This window comes from Microtus oregoni, unplaced genomic scaffold (assembly GCF_018167655.1).
Source record: "Microtus oregoni isolate MIOR12 unplaced genomic scaffold, Mior012 000018F_ref0000195, whole genome shotgun sequence".
NCBI lineage: Eukaryota > Metazoa > Chordata > Mammalia > Rodentia > Cricetidae > Microtus > Microtus oregoni.
The window spans coordinates 23019603-23037318 of NW_024543077.1; the positions used below are offsets into that span (position 1 = coordinate 23019603).

The following is a 17716-nucleotide window of genomic DNA, read 5'->3' on the forward strand; positions in this document are numbered from 1 at the left end:
AATCCTCAACCTCTTGGCTTACTTCTCTGACTTTAGATCTTATTGAATCTTAGTGTCCTAGCCTACTTATCCTTTTCTTTATGCCTAGTTTAGTTTTTTGTGGCTGTACCAGTAAGTATGTAGCATTTTAGGCCATTGCTCCTCGCGATAGCATACTCAGCCTTTGCCCAAAGGTGCTCTTGCTTACTGCTCTTATGTAAGCAAGAGTTTGTGTTGTCCAGTGTCAGTGCTGTGTAGTCCTTTCCTCAGAGACTGGGACATTCAAGCCTGCAGGGAAGCTCCTTAAACAGGAAGGTCAGCAATTCAAAACAGCTTCAGGAAGGAACTCTCTAAAACTGACCAAATTCTCTCTTTCTCTCCTCCCCAAGATTTTACAAGCCAAGCTTCTCAGAGTTACTCTCAGACAAGCCAAGCTACAAAGATGACTGTGAGACCAGACCAGCTGCCGGGAAGAAGCAGAAAACAGCCATGGTGCTTGAAAGGGGCTTAGACCAGCTTGGACTTAAAAGGACACTCTTCTACCTGTGGAGCTGCTGGCAGGCTGTGCAGTGTGCTCCAGGTTCCGTTCCCAGCTCTTGCGAGCTTGTCAGCCATGCCAGGGTAGGCTTTGATGGTGCAACTGTCTTTGAATTTCCATGAACCTGTAAGTCACCTCTCACCCAGATTCCTGTAAACAATGCCCATAAAGCTCATTGGCTCACCAAGCTAGACGTGGTGGCATCTGTATTTGGTCCCTCATGGGATTCCTGTCTGGTGTGAGGAGCCATGTATGTTACATCTTCCAGGGAATGGACTAGTCACACAACAGGTGGGAAGGCAAGGGAGGATAGAAAGAGTGATTATGGGGCGGTAAGGAGGGTGGTTGTGTCTGGGGCCATTCAGGCACGTTCACCTGTCTGACAGTGAGATTTACTATGAAGAGACATTTATTTAGATTCTTAAAGGCACCAGGACTGCATCTGAGAGGGCTTCGAAAATGCAGCATTTAACCACATTAGCCCAGGTTTTATAAAGGAAAGAAACCACAAAGGACTGATTTGGGGGGTGGAGTTAACTCACACCTGTCTGAATGTAGGGGAATCCTATCTTAACATCTATGCCCTGCAGTTGTCCTGGTCAGCTTGTTGAGCTGGAAGCAAGCTTGACTACGAAGCAGAAATAGCAGTTGGCCTTCTCATCTGTTATCTTGCAATACCAGTGAAATGGACAAGGTCAGCGGATTTCAGAAATAGTTTAGTGAAGTGTGCTGCTAGGGTACAGCTTGAACAACCTAGGGGCTTGCATGCTAACAGCATCTTTGCTTTTCGTCTCTCAAGCATAAGGAGTTTAAACTTTAAACATAATGGGAGTATTTGGTGGAGAGGGTGATGAATATGGTCGAAATACATCATCTGAAATTCTCAGAGAATTAAAATTAGCTTTTAAAAGAAAAGAAAGCAGCTAATACTGGCAAGGATGTGGACAACAGGGGCCCTTACACAGTGCTAATGGGACTGTAACCTGGTCTAGCCACTGTGAGAGTCCGTACACACATTTCTCAAAACAAAACACATGGGAAATAAATCATCCATATGACCCAGCTATGCTCCGCCGGAATAATCAGGCAGAGGACCCTATGATACACAGAGGTACTTTACACCCATGGTCACTGCAGCACTAAGTACAAAAGCCAATTAGTAAACAAGACAGCCCTGGACAGAGGCTTGGACAAAGAAAAGGTGCTGTCCATACAAGATGGGATTAGAAGTATGTCGTTTTCAGGAGAATGAACCCAGCTGAGAAAGATCCCATTATGTGATTAAGCCAGCTGCAGTCCTGGATTCTATATACATACACGAAAGCTCTACATACATGACACAGTGCTGAAGTAACACTGTCTGTGGAGACAGTGGGGACCACAGGGAGGAAAAGGAGGGTAGATAGAGTGTTGTAGTTGGAGGCCACCAGAGAAAGAACACCACAAACTTTAAATTGAAAAGACTACAGAAGTCTCCTTCCTAGCAGTGTTGCCACAACACTCCTCTGCCAGGCTGGGGCTGCTGCACGAGGGAAAGATGCAGGCTGCAGTTTCTAAAGGCACAGCGCACAACTGTCTCAATTCTGGGGATGTCTTCCTATGTGAGGCATTATCATGGGTTTTGTTTGTTTTGTTTTTCTTAGCAAGCAGCATTTAAGTGAGATCACAGAAGCAGAATGAGCACTTGGTTAGTATTTTGGGATAAAATCACACAACAAGAGAAAGAGGAACATTTTGGGAGATGAGCCTGGGGCTCTGAGACCAGTCAGCCCTTTAGATTGTTGTCAAGACTCAGCAGCTGATGAGAATGACTTTTGGGTATGGTCCAGTCATCCTGTGGTTAATAATCCCTAGGCTAAGCATGGGGCCCTACTAACTCCTAGGGTTTTTCTTGTTTGTTTTTTACACAGTAAGTTAGTTTAAAAATCAGTTTACCCTAAGTCCAGTCAAAGAGAGGGAAGACCAATAATATGAGCAAAGGGATCAAGACCATGATGGGAATACCCATTGAAATAGCTAATGAGAGCTCACTGACTCTGGCCTAACAGCGGGGAACCAACATAGGACCAAACTAGGCCCTCTGAATGTGAGTGACAGTTGTGTGACTGGGGCAGACTGTGGGGCCACTGACAGTGGGACCAGGATTTATCCCTATTATTTGTACTGGCATTTTTAAGCCCATTCTCTTTGGAGGGAAACCTTGCCCAGCCTAGGTATAGGGGGGAGAGCCTTGTGCAACACTTTGTTGACTCCCCATGGGAAGCCTTACTCTCTCTGAGGAGTGAATGGGGAGTGGGAGGAGGGGAGGGAGTGGAAACTGGGATTAGTATACAAAATCAGAAAAGATAGTTTTTCAAAAAAATTAAGGGGCTGGAGAGATGGCTCAGTGGTTAAGAACACTGACTGCTCTTCCAGAGGACCTGGGTTCAATTCCCAGCACCCACACGGCAGCTAACAACTGTCTGTAACTCCAGTTTCTGGGGATCTGATACCTTCACACCAATCCACATAAAATAAAGTTAAATAAATTATTTAAAAAAATTAATAAAAAAAAGAAAATTCAGTTTAAGATGGAACTAGATTTTAACCATTACAATAGTGATATACAAGGAGGAAAACAGTCAACATATATACATACACAAAATATTTTATTAAACTTTGGGAGCTGGAGAGATGACCTCATGGGTAAGAGCTCTCATTGCATTGCAGAGGACCTGGTTTGGTTCCCTGTAACCACATGGTGACTAACAGTCTCTAGCTCCAGTTGAGGTCACTCATTAAGACTACACTGGATGACTGGAGAGATGGGTCAGGGGTTAGGCCGCTGGCTACTCTTCCAGAGGACCTCCTGTTGGTTTACAGCCATCTGTAAATCCAGTTCCAGGGGATCCAGTGCCTTCTTATGGCATCCATGGACACTACCCAAATAGACCACAGACGAACATACTATAAAAAAAAAAAAATCTTACTTTAAAATCAGTCTCCTAAGTAAGACCCCATGCCAATGAGGGTGATAACTGTTATGTAGGATGGCAAGGCAGGGCCCTGGCTGACAGGCAGCTTTGGCTCTTGCTCCTGGCACAGTGTCTGGCTTGAACATGGCGGGTACTGTTGTTTCTCTGGCAAGAGTCGGGTGAGCTTGGGGAAGAGTCTAGGCCAGGTTGTCCTTGGTCGTGGGGATCACAGTTGTCTCCTGTGGTCCTGGATTCACAGTCTTAACATTCAGGAATAAACCCACTTAGCCACAGGAGAAATTCTGTGAGTTGTCATACAACAATGACCAGTGCTGTGATGGATGGAAATTCGCACATGCTCAGAACAGGCGGTCGGGACCCATGCCTGCCTCCCTGCCCTCCTTTCGTCTCACTTCCCTTAGCCCACTCTGCTCTGTACATGAGAGAATTCATTTCCTGGAAACTGACCACATCCCTGTCTTAGCGCCGTTTACAAGAGCAGCCTCTGTTCCTGGAAGGCTTCCTGCCGTCTTCCCATGTAAAGATCTACTCAGTGTTCAGTTAGAACCTAAAGAGTTCTGCTTGGGAAGAACTTCCTGACACAGCCCTGCCCTCCGTCAACAGCAGTTCAAAAATAACCACTCTGAAGTAGAGCGGAGACGGGTGTGTGTGTGTGTGTGGTGGTCTTGAGTAGAACTTAGTGGGTAAGAGCATGGAGTGTTCATGCAGACTGGATCCTATCAGTCTAGAGACTCAGTCAGCTGTAGATGCAGCTCGGTGGTGTTCCAGCACCCTCTTCTGGCCATGATAGGTAACTGCATCCACATGGCGGAGCTCAGGTTTGGGCGCACACAAGCACAGGCGCCCTCACACACAGACACAGAGAGCTAAAAGTAACACTTTTGTTTGTTTGTTTGTTTGTTTTAAAGATTTATTTATTATGTATACAACATTCCTTCCATGTATGCTTGCATACCAGAAGAGGGCACCAGATCTCAGTATAGATGGCTGTGAGCCAGCCACCATGTGGTTGCTGGGAATTGAACTCAGGACCTCTGGAAGAACAGTCAGTGCTCTTAACCTCTGAGCCATCTCTCCAGCCCTAAAAGTAACGCTTTTAAAGAGGAAAATACTAAGTGGACTTTTGTAGAAATAAGCACTTCAGACATTTTAGATTTTATGCCAATCTGAGTAGCACGGTTAGAACTCAGGCTTCCCATGTCCTTCCCTGGAGATCACTAGGGGCCACCATTTTTATCAGCTGGATGAACTCTTGGGCATGATGCAGGAAAACACATAATCAAAATGCCATCTGACAGCCCACAAGTTAACACAACATTAGGGATTAGCCTTAATGAGATCATACACATGTTGGCACATGTACATGCAAGACAGTGCAGTGGTTTAGCTCACTTGCAGAGACCCAGGTTTGATTGCCAGCTCCCGCATGGCAGCTCACAACCCCTTGAAACTTCAGTTATAGAGGGTCCACTACCGACTTCTAGCCTCCTCAGTAACCAGGCACTGGGGTGGTACACAGACATCCATGCTGGCAAAACACCGTTATACCCCAAATAAATCCCATTTGTGCCTCACAGGGCAGCTGTAAAGAATACATTGACTAGTGGGAAGAGAACATAACCACAAGGCCTGTTCTGGAGGATTCTTGTCCTATGCTCCCCTTCTTCTTGCCCCTGTTCATTCTTACCCGCAGAAAAATCAAAAGCAAAAAGGAGCATCCAGTTCCTGAACAGCCCGCTGAGGAGACCGGCTTCTTCTCAGCGGCCCGTCGGGAACGTCTGTGCACAGGAACCTGAACCGACAAGCAGAAGGTTGGCCTTTCCCTGTCTCTGTAATTCCTTAAACGTAGCATTGCACACGCCAAATTTTTTGTCTTAGAATTCTTATGTACCTATGGTGAAATCTACAAATGATGGAATTTGTTGGTACCCACCTCACAGTCCCTGGGAGTGAAAAGTGGAGAAATGCAAAGGACCGCATGCTGCCCCTTGGACACGCTCTATTGCAGCATCAGGAAGCATTTGACAGCAGAACCGCTTTTGCAGTTAGAATAATGAATGGCCTGTTCAGTTTAGGTATTCTTCCCATTTTAAGTAGAATACTTAATTATACCATAGAAATATGATTTAAAAAGGATTCAGATCTAGAAACACTGTTTCTAAACCCAGCGTTCGAGAACAGTGTGCACAGCACTTAATTGGCAGGAGTACGCAGTGTTCCTGCTAGGAAGGACTCTTCGGACTGTGCCGGACTCAAACCCATGTTTTCCCTCAGTGACACACCATTCTATAGCAAACGTTTTTATTCTTCTGTTTGCCAGGCTAATATGTTTGCAAAATTCATGTGACATATAAGAATATAAATAGCAAAGGAAAAAGGATTCGGAAGTTCCTTTCTGCCTACTTCACAAACGATGACCGAGCTGGGAGTGTGCAGGGATAGAGTGTCCCCTATCATGCATGGGGTTCTGGGTTCCGTGCAAGGCACTGAATACAAATTAAACAGAAGTAATGGCTTCCAAGCAAATATGAGTAAGTTTTATGGATAGTAGAAATTCTGTGGGATTTTAAGTGTTTCCATATGTTATTATTTCAAAAGATGACATTACACGAAGTTTAATGTTTTGTTTGGGATCACTTGCGACTCATCATTGGAGAGCCGCTCCAGAGACAGCTGTGTAATTTGTGAGGTCTGTCCTTATAATTGAGCAGTAAAACCCAAAATCCCTGCCAAGTATTTCCTGTGTCTTTACGGCGAGCGACACAAGTAAGAAACAAAGAAGTTGCTGACAGAGGAAAATGACGTCAAAGAACCAGGGCATTTCTTTATTAGTACCGGATGGAAGAAGCCAGGCAGAGAGGAAAGGCTGCTGGTAGAGGCTTCCCTGGACAACAGCAGTGCAGAAGAAAGAGAATATTTACCAATTGTAAAAGCCAGCCTATTGGCAAGAATGAAGTAACCATCCAGGGACAGCACAAGAAAATACAATAGCATGCTGGGAACATTGTATGGTGACTAGCGTCCTTGGGCTGCCCAGGATCTTAAAATTCTCGGCAGCGTGCACCACGTTCCTCTCACTTCTGCCCTACACTGCCATCTAGTGGACGATGGTCTGCCAGTTCCTTGGCGAATCTGCTTCAGAGGATTGATGGTCTGGGCTTAGGAACTGAGTTCTATCATTTGAGACACAACAATCTGTGTTGTGAGAGGGCCACTTGTTGGTTCCCAGCTGCTCAGCCCTGGAAACCACACAAACTATATTATTAAAATCACTGCTTGGCCCATTAGCTCTAACCTCTTATTGGCTAACTCTCACATCTTGATTTAACCCATTTCTATTAATCTGTGTGTCGCCACGTGGCAGTGGCTTATCAGGAAAGATTCAGTATGTCTGACTCTGGAGGCTCCATGGCAGCTCTCTCTTCCTCAGCCCTTCCTCCTCCCAGCATTGTGTTCTGTCTTCTCCACCTACCTAAGTTCTTCCCTATCAGGCTTATTTATTTATTTATTTGGGGGAACAATTTTTTTTTGACATTTAGAAAAACAGTTTAATAAAAATACACTAGGTTCTACAAGCAGCTTTTATGATCATTTCTGTTAAAATAATTACTGTCCTCTTATTAAAAAAGAAGTCCCGTGTCACAAGAAAAGTAACTGACATTTGCTCAAGTGTCTCCCTGTGTGTGTCTCCCTACCACTTCTCAGCAGATGCTGAGGGAGGTGAGACGCATCCTCACCCTGACAGAAGCTCGCCTTCCCTGCCCAGAATCTTTGTGAGCATCTGAGAGGAAATCCTCGTGCTGAACTCAGTGTCTTTTTCAGTTCCTTAGGACCAGCACAGAAACTGTCTTTACCTAGAGGCTATGCTGTCCAAACCAGCAGGGCGAATGTTCTAGCAGCAGCTACAGATGACTTTTTCGGGTTTTTTTTGTTTGTTTGTTTGTTTGGTTGGTTGGTTTTTCTAGACAGGGTTTCTCTGTGGTTTTGGAGCCTGTCCTGGAACTAGCTCTGTAGACCAGGCTGGTCTCGAACTCACAAAGATCCCCCTGCCTCTGCCTCCTGAGTGCTGGGATTAAAGGTGTACACCACCATCACCCGGCCAGATGGCTTTTTCCTTTTACTGATTCAAGACCCAGGCGCTTTGCAGTGAAGCAGGGACACCGAGAGTGACCTCCAGCTGCCGCAGCGGTCAGTGCTACACAGCTCTGGATGGATTAGTGTTGTAGTTGGGAGCTCAGCACGGGGCAGGATGGACCTGCACATAGGCCGTGCAGTTAGGAGGGAACAGGATGGACCTCAACATGCACATAGGCCGTGCAGTTAGAAGGGAATGTCCGTTCCTTGTTCCAGTACCTTTGAATAACAAAGTTAGTACAAATAATAAAGTATTAAAAAAAAACAAAACCGAGTGATTCCTATAGCAGTCTCAGAATCCGACCCTGTAGAAGTTCCTCGGGCTGGTGAGTGTCTGGTGCTGACGCCGCCAGCCTGCAGAGGCAGCTACCTGAGTTCTCGGCTGTGGGACTGCGTTCATCACTCATTATTTCCCAGCTTTCATGTACGTGGGGATGGAGCCACGCTGAATCAGCCCTTCAAACCTTTTCTAGGTGTAATTGAGAAAAACCCAGTCTTTGGATTTGTAGTCGGGCTCTGTGGTATTCGGCACCGGCTGTAAGATCTCAGACTCAGGGAAGTCATCGAAGTTGGAGGTGTCGTCGATACTCTTGATTTCTATCGGGATGGCTGCCGGCCTTTCCCTGATATCCCCCCACCCCACTCCTCCACCCTCTCTACCCCCTCAAAGAAGGGGTGACATTTGATCTCTTCCACACCACTGTTCCCAATTCTGTTTTCAAAATCAGTACAAAAGCTGGGCGGTGGTGGCGCACGCCTTTAGTCCCAGCACTAGGGAGGCAGAGGCAGGCGGATCTCTGTGAGTTCGAGGCCAGCCTGGTCTAAAAGAGCTAGTTCCAGGACAGGAACCAAAAGCTACGGAGAAACCCTGTCTCGAAAATCAAAAAAAAAAAAAATTCCATACAAAATCAGTACAAAATCTGAGAATCAAGTCCTTCAAGTCCTTGGCTTTCTCAAAGACGGGCACTTCTGGAGGAAACGCCAGTGTCTCCTTCCAGCTCCTAACTTTTCTGTGTGTCTCCTGAGGTGTCTCAGAGCAGAAAGGTGGGAAGCCTATTAGCATTTCATACATGATCACTCCCAAGGACCACCAGTAGTCACACAATTTGTTGCAGCAAGTCTGCATGAAGACTGCTGGAACAATGTAGTCTGGTGTTCCAACAGCTGCCGCCTGTTCTTTTTCCACGTCTCTGCTTTCCGCTTCGAGTTCATGTTGTGGAACAAGAAGTCGCTTGGTGGGTTGTGTGAGAGGTTTCTATAAAATTCAGTCCTGTGCGTTTTCTTTAACCCCGTGCACAAACCAAAATCAGGCAATTTGACATGTCCCTTGGCATCCAGTGAAAGGTTGTCTGGCTTCATGTCCCGGTGGATGAAGCCCAGCTGGTGGGTTGCATCAATCGCCAAGACAGTCTCTGAGATGTAGAACTGCGTCTGCTCTTCTGTCAAGGTGTCCTTTTTCATCAGCCATGCCATCACGTCACCTCCAGGAAGAAGTTCCATGATCAGACAGAGATTCCGCTTGTCCTGAAAACTGTAGAACATCTTCACCACCCAGGCACCGTCTGCTTCCACCAAAAATGTCTCTTTCTGCTCGAATATGAGCCACCTGCTCTTTCTCCAGCATGTCGGCTCTCCTCCAGATCTTCATGGCATAGATGTGCCCTATGTCTTTCTTCTGGACCAGCCGCACCTCTCCAAAAGCTCCTCTCCCGATCACCTTCAGAGACTCAAAGTCATCCAGGCCAAGTCTGGTCCCCTTGAGGCTTAAGAACTGTTTCTTTACGAGCATGTTGTGATCGGCGTAACTTTTTCTCCTCATCTGCCAATCCTTCTTCTTCCATGGCCACTTCTAATTTCTTCTGGTTTCTCTCTCTTCATGCTGCAAAATCAGGTTGCTGTAAAAATTCTCCAGTATGAGCTTGGCCACAGTCACTCTCTCCCTGGTATGGTTGCTCATAGGAAAGGTGGTTGTTGCCCCTGCAGTCATTTCCATAGTAGCAGGAATTGCCCGGGTGCCGCAGCTGCTCAGCCTCCTCAGCCACCATAGCCTGTTTTTTTTTTTTTTTTTTTTTTTTTTTTTTTGTCTGAACCTCCTTTACTGCCTATCTGTAACCCTTTCTGTCTGCATGGACGAAACCTTAAACTGCCAAGCAGCTTAGCTAGTGCTGTGCTGGCTGTTGAAGCCCTCAGGCTGTGGCCGAGGAATGTGTCTGTTCCTTGGCCTGCCTGAGAGACTGAAGGACCAGGAAGTCACATCAGTCCTCTGCTTGAACAGGAAGTCTAGCAGCCAGAAGCAGGCCAGGCCAGGCATGTTTACTGCTGCTTTTACAGTACAAGAGACCACGCCCAAGTGGTCTGGTATCTTAAAGGCTACTGGCTGAAGGAGCAGAAGGTGCTCCAACGCCATACACCTTTAATCCCAGCACTTGGGAGGCAGAGCAGATGGATCTCTGTAAATTTGAGGCAAGCCTGGTCTACAGAATGAGTTCCAGAACAGTCAGAGCTGTTACCCAGAGGAACCCTATCTTGAACACCCAAAATAAATAAAGACAGACAGACAGACAGACAAAGACATTTAGTTTAGAGGTTTAGCTCAATGGCACAATGCCTGCCTATTGTAAGTTAATTCCTGGATTCAGTCCTTAGCACTAAAGGAAAAAAGAAAGAAAGAAAGAAAGAGAGAAAGAGAAAATGAGAAAAAGGAAAACACCTTGGTAGAAAAATATTTATTTGTGTAAAAATCTACAGTCTAAACAGCTTTTCACAACTATAAGCAGTGTTTACCTCTTGACTCCTATAAGAAACATCTTTAAGTTGTCTTCTAGAAAAAGGCAAAATAAAGACATGCTTAAACAGTGACCCTAAACGCAATGGAAACATTCCCAAATTGATCAACACATACATACACCAACTACCTAGCCAGCACTTTTTCTGATATAGCAGAGGCTGCAAATTCAGACCAGACAGGAGCCACAGAAATAACACAAAGAAGCAGCATGGCAGAAGCTGCACACTGGGAGACTGGAGAGCGCATGGCCCTTCCCAGTTAAATTGCCACCACTGGGTACTGCAAATTGATGCCACCCAAAGACACAGCTCCAAGGAAGCTGGGGTTTCTGATGTTTAAACACATGCAGACATCTGGACTCCGGTAATATTTTCTGATTCTTTCTGGAATAAGGCTTCCATTTATTTATTTATTTATTTATTTATTTGGATTTTTCGAGACAGGGTTTCTCCGTAGCTTTTGGTTCCTGTCCTGGAACTAGCTCTTGTAGACCAGGCTGGCCTCGAACTCACAGAGATCTGCCTGCCTCTGCCTCCCGAGTGCTGGGATTAAAGGCGTGCGCCACCACCACCCAGCTTTCCATTTATTTTTTAATACCACCAAATAAACAATCTCCATAGGCAAGTCCACGACCTGGAGTCCACAGTACATGCTTTCCGAATTCATTCAGCAGCAGAAGCAGGTCTTTCTACCAATTGCTTACCTCTTTAATTGTAGAGAATCTAGGATGGTGTGGGATATCAGTGCAACTGAAGTAGAATTCATCTCAAAATTACAGAAAGGATGGCCCTTTGTTGGAAAGCGCATTTCTAAGCACACTGATTAGTATAAAAATTGATATGTCTGCACGCACTGGCTGGTCCAAGGAGACATGAGTCTGAAGGAGCTGGGTAAAGGCAGCACAATTTTAAAGTCAGTGTCCAGACTCCAGAGCAATGAAATAATCCACGTGCTGAAACTTGAGGACTTCGTTGCCCCAACTCATCCAGCCTGGCTGTAAATTCCGAGCAAACAGTTCCAAACACTGCCCGCCTGGCTTGATGTAGTCTTTCAGTACTTCTGTACAAAAAGAAAAGAAAAAAATCAGCAGTAAGGAAGAAATCAGTTTACTTTTTAAAAGCAGAGAAAAATAGAAGAGGCAGATATTTCAGCTTTTAAGATGGACAGCAAATTAGAGTCGAGCATGGCATGGTCGGTTCTGCCATTCTTGTCAGGAATGCAAAGGAGGAAGCACCTGCAGGCTTGGGAGCAGCACCGCTGCAACCGCACTAGTTCTGATTCACTGCAATGCATTTACAGACAAGAAGCGAGGCGTTCACGTCCACACACGCCTTTCCAGTTTTCCAATAATGCTCACACCTCTCCTGAGAACTAATTTACTTTATTGTTTAATCCATGAATTCAAAAAACTGTAGAATCAATATAAAGACAACCTGCTTGAAACTGAAAATGAACTATAAGTCTAGCTTTAGTAAATACTTTAGTGAAATAATTAAGAAAAGAGTTTTATAAAGACAGAAGATTTTAACAGTTGTAACTACGCCTCTTGACTGGAACTTGCATGTTCTAAGATACTCCCACACTATAGTTCTTTGCCTAAATTTCACCATGCTATTTCCAGTTAAGGAGCCCTTATTTATATATTCATAACTACAACACTGGAAATCATCTTTTTTACAGAGAAGACACTTCATTTAGATTAGTTAAGTAAATGTGGTCTGCACTGCCTGAGAGAAAGGAAAACCACGGCAACTTGTTTTTAAAAAGCGCACATTCCCTTCGAGGACAAAAGAATCATTCTAACCCTGATCGGGTTCTGGTTGCTCTATTAACCACATAACAGGAATGGGTATAAAAGTAGTTCCAAGAAGAAAGTACTTTAGGAAGCAGAATACAGTGCACAGTTGCCATGTTAGTTTGGCCTTAGAAAAACGACAAACAAGGCTTCTTCAGGATTGTTTGGTTTTCCTTGGAAATAAGGATCCAGCCCAGGGCTGTACATGCTCAGCAGGGACTCCATTTCTGAGCTACACCTCCATCCTTAGACTTCCTTGGGAATAACTGAAGGTTTAAGAGATAACAATTGTAAAGTTAGAAACACAATACAGCAGAGTGGATCTGGGAGGAGCTTGGGGAGAGGAAGTGAAAATGGTCAAAATATATTATATGAAACTCTCAAATAACAAAGCTATTACATTATTTTTAAAAACATTTTGAGTTTCAGATTGTTCTTTGTCCAAGAGTAATATTCTTACTTACCAAAAATCAAAGAGAAATTAAAAGCTGTTATTGGCCGGGTGGTGGAGGCAAAGGCAGGCGGATCTCTAGGAGTTCGAGGCCAGCCTGGTCTACGAGAACTAGTTCCAGGACGGGCACCAAAGCTACAGAGAAACCCTGTCTCAAAAAAAAAAAAAAAAAAAAAAAAAAAAAAAGCTGTTATTGCCTGCAATTGACTAACTCAAATTTAGGCTTTGGGAAGATTCTAGATGTTGACATAAAAGACTGTATTCATTTCAAAAGTATGGAACTAAACACAGGGCAACTGAAAAGAGAAAACTTTCCCCAAGACCTAACAGAAAATCCTAACTCCCCTTCTGTTTTCTAGAAGTTGGCATGGGCTAAGCTATAGTGCTAAGATTGTGCTAACCACCCCTCCCATCTGTTTTCTAGAAGTTAACATAAGCTCAGGTACAGTGGTTTTACTTAGGCTCTGCAGTCTTTCGGGAAAGATGTTCTCTTGATCATGGGGCCAGAGAGAAAGCTCAGCCATTAGCAGCCCTTGCCGCAACTGTGAGAATGAGAGGGTCTCTGTCTCTTGCCCGTTCCTGGGACTCTTTTCCTCCTGCTGGGTTTTATGTCCAACTTCGATGCTGGTATTTTTGCTTTGCATTGTTGTATTTTATTTTGTCATGTTTTGTTGTTATCTGCAGGAGGTCTATTCTTTTCTGATGAGAAATTGATGAAGAGTGGATCTGGGGGGGAGACAAGGAAGTGAGAAACTGGAAGTAGTTGAGGGAGGGGAATTATGATTGAGCTGTATTGTATGAGAAGGGAATCTATTTTCAATAAAAGGGGGGAAACACTTGCTGCTCTTACAGAGGAGCAGGATTTGATTCCCAGCACCCACATGGTGGTCCAGAAGCATCTATAATTCTAGTTCTAGAGGATCCAATGTCCTTTTCTGACCTTTGCAGGCATCTGGGATGCATATGGTGTACACACAAACATGCAAACCAAACACCCACACATGTAAAATTTTTTTTTTAATTTAAAAGATATATCTTGAGGTTTTGGAGCAAGAGAGAACAGTTCATGTTTTGAGTATACATAAAGCAGTTTCATCAGATTCACAGGACAACGTTCTAAGTGTATGTAGATACACATATCCTGCCAACCCCAGAGTTAGGATTTCACTGTAAAATTTACCACCGGGAGCTGGAGAGATGGCTCAGAGGTTAGGAGCATTGCCTACTCTTCCAGAGGTCCTGAGTTCAATTCCCAGCAACCACATGGTGGCTCACAACCATCTGTAATGAGGTCTGGTGCCCTCTTCTGGCCTGCAGGCATACACACAGACAGAATATTGTATACATAATAAATAAATAAATAAATATTTAAAAAAAATTACCACCGGAATCCTCAAGTTACTTTCTGAAGGCTTTGACTTGTACCTCTCTATAGCTAAGATGCATGCGCTAACCTAATATGAACTCAAAACAAGGCACCACATATTTCATGGATGTGATTGATGACTATGTAAAAGGCTTGGAAATTAGCTATATTGAGTCCTTCAGATTTTCCCCACAAGTACAACTTTGAGTTGAAATGTTTTCAATTTTAAATGTGCCTTGGCCCTGTCTTGAAAAACCACAAAAAAAGTGTTTGTGCTGCTCTCTACTGGCAGTACATGAGAACTGCACTATATAGACTATTAAGGACAAGACTGATTTTAATCCACAGTCTTTAAATCTTTTCTCTTCAGCATAATCTTTGCATGTAGTTTTATTCTATTGAAAAGAAATGGCAAATAAATTAAAATTATTCCAGAATAAAAGGCTTGGGATATTAGATATTTTTTGTAATTTTTTAAAATTTTATGATTTATTTATCTTTATTTTATGTGAATTGGTGTGAAGGTGTCAGATACCCTGGAACTGGATTTTCAGACAGTTGTGAGCTGCCATGTGGGTGCTGGGAATTGAACCCGGGTCCTCTGGAAGAGCAGTCAGTGCTTTTAACTGCTGAGCCATTTCTCTACCCTGTAAATTTTTTTTTATAACAAACTATAAACCCTCAAACAAAAGACTTATAAATTAAGCTTTGGTACATACCAAATGATAAACAAAATTCAAGTATACGAATTAGATTTCATTCAAGTACAACTGGTATTAAATAATTTTTTTCAAGAAACAATAGAGTTCACTTTCATCCAGGTCACAAACTAATGCATTAGCATTTATAGAGTGTCAGGTATGAGATTTCAGAGTATCCTTCTAAGCCAAAGAATAGTCAAACACATCTGAGTATTTCTCAAATTAAAGGCACCGTAAGGACTCCTTTGCAAAGTTATTTGAGGCAACAGACATGCTGAGTTCACTATCTTCTGTTGGTTGTGTGTCTGTGTTTGTATCTGTGTTTTCAGGTGTACTATAAGCACCGAGCATCTGAATTCCAGAGTGCACTTGCCAAGGTCAGAGTGGATATCCTCCTTCAGGGCTCCCTGCCTTACTCCTGGGGGCAGGTTCTCATTGAACTGGAAGCACAACCTCAGGCTAGACTGGCTGGCCAGCGAGCTCTCTGTGAAGCGCCTGTCTCTACCCCATTGATGGGGCTTTAGGCACACGAACACAGCCACGCCCACCTTTTTACATGAATACTGAGGACTTGAACTCATTCTTGCTGAGCAAGCACTCTTACCCACTGCGCCATCTCCCCAGCTTTCTTATATTCTCATTTCCAGGCTCACAAACCACATTCTGCAAAAGGAAAACTGATAATCGGCCCAGAGATTTTGAGTAGTAATGATCAAAATAGTAAAATATCTTCTTGAAGAAATTTTCAAAAAATAAACTTGGAATATCAAAGTCAGGCTTTCAAGAACTTCCATGAGCAAGTCTTTAAACTCTCACTTGAAAGACAATGAGGATTTATTGCCTTTTAAATACACCGTAAACAATGCAATCACTCCTTACCACTCTGCGGTATTAGACATCATTACTCACTGTGGGAATGAGGGTGGCAAGGAAAGGACTGAGGTAACCTGCCAGAACAGCAGAGCCAGGACTCACACGCATGTGAGCCAGTGCCCACGGCTAACACTGATCCTTGCTGCTCGGTTACACTGAACGAGGAGCACCATGCTCAGCACTCCAGCTTGAGGGAACAGCAGCCTCAGCAGCTTCCTTCCCCTGTTGCAATGGTAGCCTGCCTTCTGGAGATATAAAACTACCATGTTCAGGGAATCCTAGACATCTCTTCTATTATGCTGGGTCTGAATCCTAAACCTGAGGGCAAACAAGGCCACTCACTGAACTACATCCTCTGAACCCCAACAGCCTTCATCGGCCCAGGCTACTACTGGAGGGACAAGGACAGTAAAGAAACCGTGGGAGATGATGCTGAAGGACAGCTGAGGTAATACACACTAACATGGGCTCTATTTCATACATTCTATGAGAAGGTTTCTACACGCTTCAGAATATTAAACATCCCACTCACAAACCTACAGACCATTCCAATACGAAATTCAATCCCTCTGGGAATATTTTCCGAGTCCTCACAGCCAGATTTCATAGACACATACCAGCAAGGGGAGGCTTGTGTGAGTGAAGAAGGCAGGGCACACTGACAATCAGTTTCCGATCTGGAACTGGGGGCACTTTCACATCCGGGCTCCTCATTGAAACAGAGCAAGATGACAAGCTATTACTTTAAGGATCATTTTTAATTATATGCTACAGTTGCATCATTTTCCTCGTTTAAATAATAATCAATTCTATTAATAAATGAATTTAAAGATAGAATCAATGAGGAAAATCAATGTAAATATTCAAACATCTTTAGAATGTCATTTTTCATATTAACTACTATACTCTGCATAAAACACAAGTTAACAGAAATTTGTATTTATTATATAACTTATACTTTTCATCTCTAGGCCATTTTTAAGATTTCAAAAGTATAAAAATTAAGAAAATCAGTGATCACCGTATTAAAAGTCTGTATTTATATAATTTTGAAAAATCACTTAGCTTACCTTAACACTAAAGCAGTTTTTTCTCGAAATCTCCCCAGTACAAGACACTCATAAGGTTTTTTGTGTGGAGAATCCAATGGGAACACGAACTCCCCTGAACGGGTGATCTGAAAGGAAGGAACCAAGGAACACCATTTTTTTTTTACTGTCACTATACAGTTTCCAGCAAAAAAGGAGAAGTTATTAATCTTCCTGTGTAATCCAATAAAAAAATAGTATGAGCCACGAGTGTGAGTCATATATATAATTTTAAATTCTCTAGTATTAACATTGGAAAGAGGTAAAAAAAAGAATGCAAGGTAATTGATTTTAATTGCATTCAATCTAGCATGTCTGAAACAGTATTTCTACACGTGACCAATTGTAAAGGGTATCATAAGATATGACATTTTTTCCTCCCCTGTGGGTCTTTCATGCCAACAGACATTTACCACTCGACAGTACCTCTCCATTTAAAGGGCACAAGTCAAGCACTAGAGAGCTGCATGGCACGGTGGCTACCACACTGGACATATGTAGTGTCCTTACCACAGTGGACAATGTAGCTATAAGGAATGTTTAAAAACTCACATACCATGGGTATTTTAAATATATTATTGTACTATCATCTCACATAAACAGTCTCTACTTTTTATGATCACTTGTTCCTGGAAACAAGGCCATTGTGAATTCAGTCATTAATTCACTCAAATAACATTCACCTGACTAAGTAGTTAAATAAAGCCTTGTATACTCAAGATGGCAGAGAGCCAGAGCCACAGTTTAGTAGGGAAGAAAGTGGGGCAGGTGATGATGGAGAAAATGCCTGGTGCCGAGACTGGCTCTTGGCACTATAAATTCCAGGTTAGCAATTAATATCTCCACAATAAAATAAAACAGACTGACAGGAAAGAAGGGAGTTCAACATGGTTCAACATCATCCTCAGCTACATAGCAAATTCAAGGCTGTATAGATTATAGGAAACCCTGTCTCAAGGGGAAAACCAACAAACAAAAAACCAGCGAACAAAAGGTTCCCGAATCTTCGCATAACTCTCCAATAGTCT

At 43.5% G+C, this 17716-nt stretch overlaps 1 protein-coding gene and 1 pseudogene across 4 annotated transcripts in view; both read right to left on the bottom strand.

Annotated features, from left to right (window-relative positions):
* Positions 1 to 8032: 8032 nt before the first annotated feature.
* Positions 8033 to 9619, bottom strand: LOC121459117 (annotated as a pseudogene).
* Positions 9620 to 10353: 734 nt separating this feature from the next.
* Positions 10354 to 17716, bottom strand: part of LOC121458943 (N(6)-adenine-specific methyltransferase METTL4-like) — a 34116-nt gene continuing 26753 nt past the window's right edge. For 2 of the 4 annotated variants that reach the window (XM_041668378.1, XM_041668375.1), the window contains exons 7-8: positions 16671 to 16777; positions 10354 to 11473 (exon numbers count right to left, since the gene is read on the bottom strand). In XM_041668378.1, coding sequence (XP_041524312.1) covers positions 11224 to 11473; positions 16671 to 16777 — 357 coding nt within the window. In that variant the 3' untranslated portion in view covers positions 10354 to 11223. Of the gene's footprint in view, positions 11474 to 16217; positions 16310 to 16670; positions 16778 to 17716 lie in introns of all 4 variants that reach the window. The other 2 variants (XM_041668377.1, XM_041668376.1) reach the window with 2 other exon arrangements.